At 38.0% G+C, this 10,600-nt stretch overlaps 1 protein-coding gene across 1 annotated transcript; it reads left to right on the top strand.

The window, feature by feature from the left end:
- The first annotated feature begins 1,518 nt into the window (after positions 1–1,518).
- On the top strand, positions 1,519–10,245 carry LOC134319298 (integral membrane protein 2A-like). Its single transcript, XM_063000387.1, has 6 exons — positions 1,519–1,713; positions 3,214–3,348; positions 3,921–4,118; positions 5,958–6,068; positions 6,209–6,353; positions 7,645–10,245. The coding sequence occupies exons 1-6, from the start codon at positions 1,642–1,644 to the stop codon at positions 7,731–7,733; spliced, it is 750 nt and encodes a 249-aa protein (XP_062856457.1). The 5' UTR covers positions 1,519–1,641; the 3' UTR covers positions 7,734–10,245.
- The last annotated feature ends 355 nt before the right edge of the window (positions 10,246–10,600 follow it).

The raw sequence follows: 10,600 nt of genomic DNA, 5'->3' as shown, positions 1-10,600 counted from the left end.
GGAAAGTGCTGAACGTCTAAACTACACAATTATAATAATATCACCTGTTACATATACACTTGTTTACCTGTTTAAAAACAGCTTTTTTGATCATAACAAAAAGTTCATAGTTATACGTTGCCCCCGTCACAACATTTTTGTTAAACTATATAAGTGCAAGGCAGACATATGGAATGAAAGGGCAATAATCACTGAGGACTAGTTCAATTGAAAAAATTTTGTCATAATAATGTCATAATATAATTTCTAGAGCATTGTAAATTTAGCACCAGTGTTGGAAATGCCCTTTCCTGTTTGGCCACAGTGCACAAAACAAGTTTTATTAAGATAAGAGATAAGACAAAGCAATGATTTGTTAATTTTGGTGTGGAAAAACTGGACTGTGTTGCACAGAGCCCTGACATAATGCCCTTTATCTAGCACCTTTAAAATAAATTGGAACTTGTGGCTGAATAGAAGTGATTCCTACAGTCATGTTTTGAAAAATCCGTCCCAGAAACCATTTTGGAAAATGCACTTTTTACTTCCGGTCTCGCACATTACAGCTGGCATTCACGGTTCCTAAACATAAAAATAGGTTCGATGTTTGCCTTTGCTGACATGTGTCTTTCAAAAACATGCAGAAGGCTGCCTGGCTGCTCTCAACGTTCCCTATGTGTAGGGCCCTACTAAATTCACAGGAAATTGTGCTTAATTGTACGGACCTCCTTTTTATTTTATAATCCTCCCAGATTATGAGACACGTTTTACGGCAGTCATTAAATTACACTCATAAACTGAATGATAGAATCAATGGAAGCTACAATACACAGCACAGCCTATTTTAATAGCTCCCTCTCAAAGAGCAAAATACTGGTCCGTGTTTTGACATCTTGGACAATTTGTCTAACCGATTGCTAGACAAACCGAGCGTCTTTAGAGTTTGCTGAGTTTATAAAGAAATAAATAAACTGTACATAGACAGATTATCGGGAGCAAAATGCTTTACAGGCTTGTTCTTTTGATCACAAACTACAGAGAGATGATCACGTGTGTAGAGAAGCACACTTTATGGAATCCCCAAAGGGACAAAATGCACTCACATCCATTAAACAATGTCAGAATACTACACCACAGAAAAGTCTGTTACACTAATGTATTTGCAGTATGATTGCAGTATGTTTAACGTTAAACAGGAAATTGCGTATTTCACGGGAAACGGCTCATTTCACAGCCGTGAATAAGGTAGGGCCTTACTTACTGTATGTGTATAAACTTGGTAAACGTGGGAGTGTGTTACTCTGCATTTGGCACTGTGGTCAGGGTGTATACCATGTTGCACTCTGTATTACTGTGTTCCTGTTACTTTATCTAATCGTGACAAAGCGGTAGTGAAAATAAACAATTCAATAAATGACTTAATAAAAAATAAATAAAGACTGACACCCCAGTTCAGTAGATGGCGCTGGTGCTTTGTGTTGTTGAAGCAGTTATCATTAAACTGGAGTGTAAACGGCACAAATAAACGTGCGTCACTACAGTGCGGTGCTGGATTTGCGCTGTAATAGTGTATTATTGCACACTGCTCTAACAGCATTATTTTAATTCCTTTAGCGATTACTGTTGCAGTTTTGCACTGAATCTCGGCTCGATTCAGTAAAAATGGTGAAGATTGCGTTTAATTCCGCCCTGGCGCACAAAGCTCTGGGTAAAGAAGCGCCGCTCTCAGATCAGGTAAGAATTACTGCACATGTGCACCGTTTAAATCCAACTTTTATGAGCGTTTATTCACCTTTATTTGTTATATCTTTATCTTATTTAGGTCAGCGGTTGTGTTTGCTTGCACAGCAGTGAATTTGCGCCGCGGTTTTATCCCCAATAGCACATAGTGTATGTTGTAGTTACACTAGATAGGGCGTATAACAACAGTTTGTTACACCCTACTAAGTGCACTTAATACCAATTGTACTTAATACCAATTGTAGGGAATTTAGGACGCAGCCTGTGTATTTAAATCCTCTTGTTTTGAGCCTCCATTTTGCCTCTCAGGCAGACGTTACAGTGGTGCTCAGATTGACTAAACCGAAGGAAATATAGTAAAAATAAATCGTATAAATAAGTAAAATATAGCATAATAAGTAAATATAACATGGAACAGAAACTGTTTATGTAATACACTGTCAATTAACCTAATACTGTTATAGTAATCCTGCGTGCTACTTCATTTTGGAATAATTATAGTAATTTATTAAAAAAATGTTTAATAAAACGTTTCAGGATATTTCTTTTGCAATATTTTAAATTAGTTTGTGTATTTGTCTTTGGGTGTATGTCATATTGCTATTATTAAGAACAGAGGTGTAATTACTTTTTAATTGCATAAGTTTATTTACGTTTATTTATTAAAGCAAGAAATAATATAAAACTATGTAGTTCAAAGTAGAACAGGAAAAAGGAGGTCTAAAAATATTATAATTTATAGCAATAATAAATAACAATAATGATAGTAACAATAGTAAATAAACATTTGGATGGATAATGTTGCATAAATATTACAAAAAGTATATTTGCATTAACACATTAAGCAATAACTAATAATATATTTTATTTGACTGGTTAAATAGCATTTCATTGAAATAATTAATAATAAGAAGAAACAGTCCAATAACAAGAGAAATAATATTGTAAATTAGCTGACTATTCTAAAGTAATTAAAACTAATTACAGTTATTATGCATTTTAGTTGGTAATTGTATTTATGTATTTATGACAATATCATTAATCAAAGTAAAAGGTGCATGAAGTAAAATATTGGCTCTGGTTACAGGGTAAAGTCCGGCAGCAGATCATGTTTTTCCTGCAGTTCACCAAAAAGCCTGATTATCACACTTTTGCCTAAGCTGGATGTTTTCATGATTCACTGCAGTGTTCTGATACTGAATGACTAAATACTCGATCGTTTAAAATGAAATAATTCTTCATTTAGATCTACTAACAGACTGTGCGTTATTTAAAAGCTGAATTTCTAGTAAAATGAAGATAGCATCTCAGTCCAGTTAAGTGTTTGTTTTTACTTTGTAAATGTGTAGTTCCCTAACATTTGACCTGAAATGAGGATTTGCATTCTGATATTTTATATTTTATATTGTGAGCGGTGAACTACACAATGTTTGATTAGTAAAGTGCACTTGCATGAACTTAAATTAATTAAATTATTGGATTTTGTGCATCAAGGACCCAGAGACCGGCTCAGTGTACAGCGCTGAGACCTCCACCGGGCGCTGTCTTCTTACTCTGCTCGGCCTGGCCTTCATCATCTCAGGTCTGATAGTCGGAGGAGCCTGTGTGTACCGCTACTTCACCCCTAAGGTACATCTGATAAGAGGACCTGTATTAATATATTTTAGGAAGTAACAACAGTCAGCAGCTGGCTGTTGAGCAACAACTTTAAAGGTTCACTAATCAATACTTTACTGTTAGGTAAAACATCTGGGTTGTTTACATTTCTCTTGGTAGTCACACTATAGACACACCCTGTTTCACTGCTTTTATAAACAAATATGGCAGACTCTCTTGCTAAATTACTAGCACACATGATACTGTGGGCACGAGTAGTGCTGTTACTGTGGGAAATGTCATGGCATGATTGTGTAATCAGAGTAAGGCTAGGAACTTTTAAAATGGAATGTAATTCCCAACATGCTCTAGATCTGGTGTCCAAACAGAAAAAAATCACCCAGTTCTGAGACTCATAAACATCTTTGCATTTAACATTAGGAGGTAGGTGGAGTGGAGAGAGATGAAACTGGTGCAGCCCAACTGCAGATTCTATGCAACGTTTTTGCACCAGTTATAAAATCATGAAGCATCATCTTCGTTCTTATATTTAGTTTTTACAGAACTTTGACTTCCTCTTTTCTTTTTTAATTTTGTGACAACAGAAGCTGTACCACGGCTCCATGCAGTTCACCGAGCTGGACAGCGCAGACATGCCGATGGACGTGGAGGTGCATGAGCCATATTACCTCCCCCGCATCGATGAAGACGTGGAGATTCGGGACAACGTGGCCATCATCAACGTTCCTGCTCCTCGTTTTGGGAAGGGAGACCCGGCATATATCCTACATGATTTTAAGAGGGTAAAATAAGTGTCAGTCACAATCATTTAACAGTAGTTGTTTATCTGAATTGACATTGTCTTTTACATTGTTACATTGTCTGTTTGTGCAGAATAAATTCCCACGTAAGAAATTAGATATAGCCAGATTGCAGAGGTCAAGCTATTTTTGTCTCTTTGCAAAGTGGTGCGAACGACAAGTATCAAAGATCTGAGCTTTACTCCAGTAAACAGTTTTAATCTCTACATAATTTTTTTATATTCACAAGCACATCGAGCATTTTACTGTAATGAATGAGTTACCCAAACAAAATCTGCTTATTCACATGCTTCTTACCAAACAACATACCACTATAAAATGCACTTGTTTCATCATCATTGGTTAGGCAACGGGCGGCACGGTGACTTGGTGGGTAGCACTGTCCCCAGGCGGGGCGGTCCAGGTCCTTTCTGTGTGAAGTTTCCATGTTCTCCACGTGTCTGCTCCGGTTTCCTCCCACAGTCCAAAAACGTGCAGTCAGGTTAATTGGAGACACTGAATTGTGTGTGTGTGTGTGTCTGCCCTGCGATGGACTGGCGCCCCGTCCAGGGTGTTACTGTGTGCCTTGCACCCATTGAAAAGCTGGGATGCCCCTCGACCCTAATTGGATAAGCGGTTAAGAGAGCGAGTGAGTGGTTAGACAGATTGAATTCAACAAGTAACAGTCAAAGTGAAAAAGCTTCCGAAGGTTCTTAAGGAAAAAATGACTTAACATCAATAGTTCAATAGAAAAAGCTACAGAGCCACAGCAAACACCTTAAAAATCCTGGTCAATACAGTTGGTTTCATAATCCATAAGTGAAAATGTTCCTTACATTAGCAGCATTTATCCAAAACCCCTTACAACTGTAATAAAACAATTTAAGCAAATGAGGGTTAACGAGCCCAACAGTGGCAACTTGGCAGTGGTGAGGTTTGAACCAGTGACCATTGAGTTACCAGAGTTGACTAGTGCCCTGTGCTACCCAATCACACATCGTACCCTGACGCACACTGCACAAAATTTTAATACATGCTCACACACTAACAGTAAGGCTAAAAATAGAAGCGCAGCGATGCTAACACGTCTCAAGTTTGCAAACAAGCGTTTAGACAAACCAATGTTCAGATGATTTGATAATAGAAGCAAGAAGAAAGAAAGTGAAGTACTTTTAATCTGATCAACTAGGGCGGTAGTACTAGTGGGTAGCACTGTCGCCTCACAGCAAGAACGTCCTGGGTTCGATCCCCAGGTGGGGCGGTCCGGGTCCTTTCTGTGTGGAGTTTGCATGTTCTCCCCATGTCTGTGGGTTTCCTCTGGGAGCTCCGGTTTTCTCCCACAGTCCAAAGACATGCAAGTGAGGTGAATTAGAGATACAAAATTGTCCATGACTGTGTTTGAAATTAAATTTGTAAACTGATGAATCTTGTGTAATGAGTAACTACAGTTTCTGTCATGAATGTAACCAAAGTGTAAAACATGACGTTAAAATCCTAATAAATAAATAAATAATAACAAAAGTCAAACAGAAAGTGTAAATACCCCAAGGTTTTAAAAAAAAAGAGCAAATACTTTATAAAGTTTGATTTTAGTATTTCCAAATCAGAGGGGCGCTTGTTATTGTGGGATTTTAAGGACACTTTGCCAGGAGGAATGAGTCCAAATTAAACCACAATGCTGTGAAAACAATACTGGTCTCAAAGCTTGACAGCCTGACTACAGTAACAAACACAAAAAATCATTTGTGGTGATTGAATACTCTCCTCAATCTGTGTCTATACTTATAAATGTATAGTTTTTTTGTTTATAATTCTAAGAACAATGTTACTCTGTGCCAACAGAAGCTGACGGCTTATTTGGATTTAACTTTGGGAAACTGTTTTGTCATTCCTCTCAACACGTCAGTGGTGATGCCTCCTCAGGATCTGCTCGACCTCTTCCTGCAGCTCATGGTCTGTGTTTCTATACAGTAACTGAATATTAAATGCATGGATTATTTTTTCATTTGTGTGTTTTTAAATTTCTTACTCAATGTCTTTGTGACCTCTAGAAATGTAAAGAAAACGTCATTTTTATGTGTTTATGTTTTTAGTCTGGTTCGTATAAGACGTTCCTGGTGCAGGAGGATCTGGTGGTGACCGAACGTATTGATGACATTAGTCCTCTGGGTTATTATATTTACAACCTATGTGAGGGTAAACCCACGTACAGGATGCAGCGGCGCAGTGACATCATGGGTAAGGGTCATTTTTGGTTGAGATTGGCAATGAGCATGATTTATGCCATCCATTACTCCATGTTTTTATTTTCTATGGTCTATTTCTTTAGCTTGACATCATATGTAAATTTGGCAAAGGTGGGTATTAGTGATGATGGGCTACAAGTGCTTTACAGAAAATTGGCTTTGTCTGAGAGAGGGAAGATCAGATGTGTTGCTACAAGAGTGAATTTTGCAGTCTGAGGTGTCGGTATGAGCAGAAAAATCCTTTAGTACATTAAGTTCCAGCCAGCAGAAGTCATAACTGCAGCTGTGATAAGGAATCCCTTGTGGCATTCCCACTCTCGTTTAAGCCAATCATTCGTATAGGCATCAAGCCTGGCACCAGTGTGCCACCTGAACGCTATGATGCATTTATTTAAAATCAGGGGGTAGTGTAACAGCAGCATACAATGAAACTAATTTACAGATGTTTAAAAAATGTAAAACAACCCATAGCCCTGGGGGAGATTCTGAACACCCCGGTTTGACTCTCGGCTCTGCTACCGGTCGTCTGGGCGCCCTCAAGCCGGCACAATTGGCAGTGCCTGCAGCAGACACAAATTGGCCACTGTGTCTGCAGGGTGGGGAAATGACCGGACCAAGTGGGTGGGGTCTTCAAACTCTGTGCAAGGAGTTTGGTGCCGGGGTGCCTGTGCAGAAGCACGGGCGTAAAGAAGGAGGGCACGTGAGCACCAATAAACCCTCCTTGAATGCAATCGGGGATCCACAGCAGCGGAAGACAAATTGAGCCCGCTAATTTGGGAGAAAAAGCATAAAAAAATAGAAGAAAATGTTAAATAATCTACAGTGTTTGAAGTGATATCTTGAAATAAAGAATTACAATAATTAAAGAATTACAAGCAAAGTGTGGGTAGAAAAAAAATAGTTTTTATAAATAGTTCTGTGTCCATGTGACCAAAAGTTCTTTTAGCATGCCGGTAAAGAAAAAGATACACACACACTCGCGCACCTTAATTGTTGACCTTAATTGTTAATTACCGGTAGCACATTTAGCTTTGGCACTCAGTTTAACCACTACATTCAAGCCTCTTGTGGGGAAACTATGGAGAATTATGGGTGGGAGGGAATTGTTCTATTACTGACGGCTGTTTTACAGGAAAGTGTTGTTAGTTACGCTTACTGTATTTATTTGTACATTGACATGAACAGTTCTTTATTGCTTATAATTGAGTACTTGTGTTTATATCTTTTATGATTACTATATTTACTTCTGCTTGTTTTAATCAGATGAATATCATTTTTAACAGGAATACAGAAACGCTCAGTGGAAGACTGCTTCAAAATCCGCCACTTTGAGAACAAATTCGTCACCGAAACCAAAATCTGCCGAGCCTGAGAAAGCGGGGCGTCAGGAGGGGACAGAAGATCCCCCTTTCATTGCCTGGTGGGGTGACGTGGAGCGAATTAAGAGTGAGTGAGGTGGTGTTAAGCAGAAAGGGGCCGGTCTTCTACTCCTGCTAGTGCTTATTTTAGAATACGTTCTAATGAATGGCAGACCTTTTTGCTTTTTTCTTCTCCACCTGCTCACAGCTTAGTGACCTAGAACCAAAACCTAAATCATTTAGTAGTTTTCTACACCCTAAATGCCTCTACAGGGGCGCCATTTTAGTGTGTTCTTTCTGCTTCTTTACTTTGTGGACGATGGTGTTAGCGTAAATATTTCATGCAAAATGTCGACCTTGATGCATTTGACCTGAATTAATGTTACTACTGAAGCACATGTTGGTAATCTAGTCTCACCTGTATGATAAATAATCCTCACTTGCGTACGCTTCTCAGAAACTTCTACAGTCTATTCTGTTTATGTTCCTCTGTAGGTCATGCGACTGGGTTGTAATTTTAGTGTGTACAGGTTGAGGGTGCTATACGTAGTTTTGCATCTGGATTTGGATTGCATGAAGCATTAACTCGGCTAAAGAACACATTTGAAGACCAGATTAATACTGGAAAGTCTAGGGCATTTTACCCAAACTCTGCTATCCAGACATGATTCAGTCCAAACACTGTATCTAAGACTGGATCTGAAGTCAACCTAAAAAGTGGGATCCCATTTGCTTGTATTTTAGTTTAAATTAAATCCTAATCCAATACCACCTGGTTTCAACCAAATACGTTATAAAAAGTTATAATAAATTAAATGTAAAGGACAAATGCAGGATTTTAACGGCTTCCTAAGTGCCACCACAATTATTAAACCACTGTTTAATGCATCTATTATAAAACCTGCTATTAAACTTATTCCATTTCGGTCACTTGTATCCAATGTTTACTTTTAAAATGTCAAAACAAGTTGACATACTTTAATAAAAATGTGCATTAAAGGAAATTCAGGACCTACAAACTGCAGAAAATAATTTAAGCCTTTCCTAATTCAACAAAGCAAGTTCTTAAATTACTTTAAGATACATAAATAACAGAAATTTATATTAAAAAAAAATGTGCTGGTACTCAGCAGTGCTGCCGCCTAAACTACTCAGTCAATTGTCTGTAAGAAAAATTCACATTTTGAGAGGAAAGGTTGTTGCTGTGCTGCTTTATTAGCTACCTAGAGATATCCCAGTTATTTAGATATTGGGTCTATTGGTTCTTCAATGGTGCAACCACATTTTAAAACTAATAACACACCTACCCAACAATGTAGGTGGGATTAGTTCTAAAGCAGAGAATGCATTCCTTATTTTTATTAGGTTAAAATCAAAGAAACTGAAAGTACTCAAACATCAAAATAGATGGTAATTAAAAATAAATGCAAACACTTGCAACACCTAAACATAGTCCATTTTATTAATGTGAATGTGTTTATCCACACCCATATAACACCCACAACCTCATGGAAAGTCCAACTTAATCTGTAGTTTTTCCATAGTGCTCCAATGTGCTCCAAAAATTCTGTATTTGGAAAGTAAGAACGCACTTTACTTTGTTTATATAATGTTACAAACTTGCACCATTCTGAACAAGTACTGAACAATACTGGTGTACTAGCTCTACCTAGTGTTAGCCCGGTAAATTGTGACTATATAACATATAATCATTTTCCCAGAATGCACAGTGTACTATAGCTAATTTACTTGTTTGACAGCAGGAAATGGGAACACCATACTGGATAATGGTTGTCTGAATAGCTTTGTTTGGGTGTGGTCAATTGTATAAGGTTTCTAATTTAGTCATTTAAGCTGGCACAGTTTTTGTGACCCCCTAGACTGAAGTGGGTTTAGATTCAGAGCGGTCTCGCCTGGCCGTCTCAGGATTCTACCACCTCGTCTGATTGGTTGCTGGTCGCCTCAGAACAACTTGCTTGCCAGTAGTCAGTGGTGTGTTAACCATCACTCAACTGATCACAAATGGTTTTAATGTTTAGAAGGAAGTGTTCATCCTCCAGCAAAAGGATGTTACATAGAAATTAAGTAAAAAAAAAATGTTTATTATTTTGTATTGTTGGGAGATTTCAGAATCCTGAGTGCTTTGTAATGAAGAACAAGATGTGTTATAATATCTAACAGCTTGTACAGATGCATCATGCTGAGCTTGAAGATGTTTGGTCAGTTTGGTGTAAATATTCTCTTTTGTTGTTATCTTTCTCTTGTCGTTGCATCCTGTTCACTCCAACATGGCACTGTATACTGTAATAGTTTGAAATCCCCATTTTCAGATGGATCAGTAGTTCAACTTCTGCTCAGGATGATATTCATGACTGGAGAGATGATTGTTGTATTTCTGTTCATCAAGACAGAAAATGAAACATGAATGGAGCTGGATGATTTGATTGATTGATTGAATGAACCACTGTTAATGTTGGACTGCTGATTAATAATGTGTGTAAAATAAATGCATTTCTTTACCTAAAACATTGTGTTTGATTGATTTGTATATGATTTGTTAGTCCTGAATGAACAACCAGTTCAGCCACAACAGCAGCAGTAATTAAGTCAAGACACTGGTGTTGGGTGATTAATCCTGGCTTACAGTCTGCATTCCAATTCGTCCCGAAATTTTGAATTGGGTGAAACTCTTGGCTCTTTACCAGGTCATAAGATACCAAACCATTTCCTTACAGAGCATTTCTGAACCCAGTTCCATTTTTTCCTCCTTCACAAAACCTTACAGTTGACACAATGGGGCAGCACGGTGGCTACGTGGGTACTGTCACCTCACAGCAAGAAGGTCTTGGGTTTGATCCCCAGGTCAGTGTCCTTTCTGTGT

This window comes from Trichomycterus rosablanca, chromosome 8, assembly GCF_030014385.1.
Source record: "Trichomycterus rosablanca isolate fTriRos1 chromosome 8, fTriRos1.hap1, whole genome shotgun sequence".
NCBI lineage: Eukaryota > Metazoa > Chordata > Actinopteri > Siluriformes > Trichomycteridae > Trichomycterus > Trichomycterus rosablanca.
This window is presented reverse-complemented; position numbering and strand designations above follow the sequence as displayed.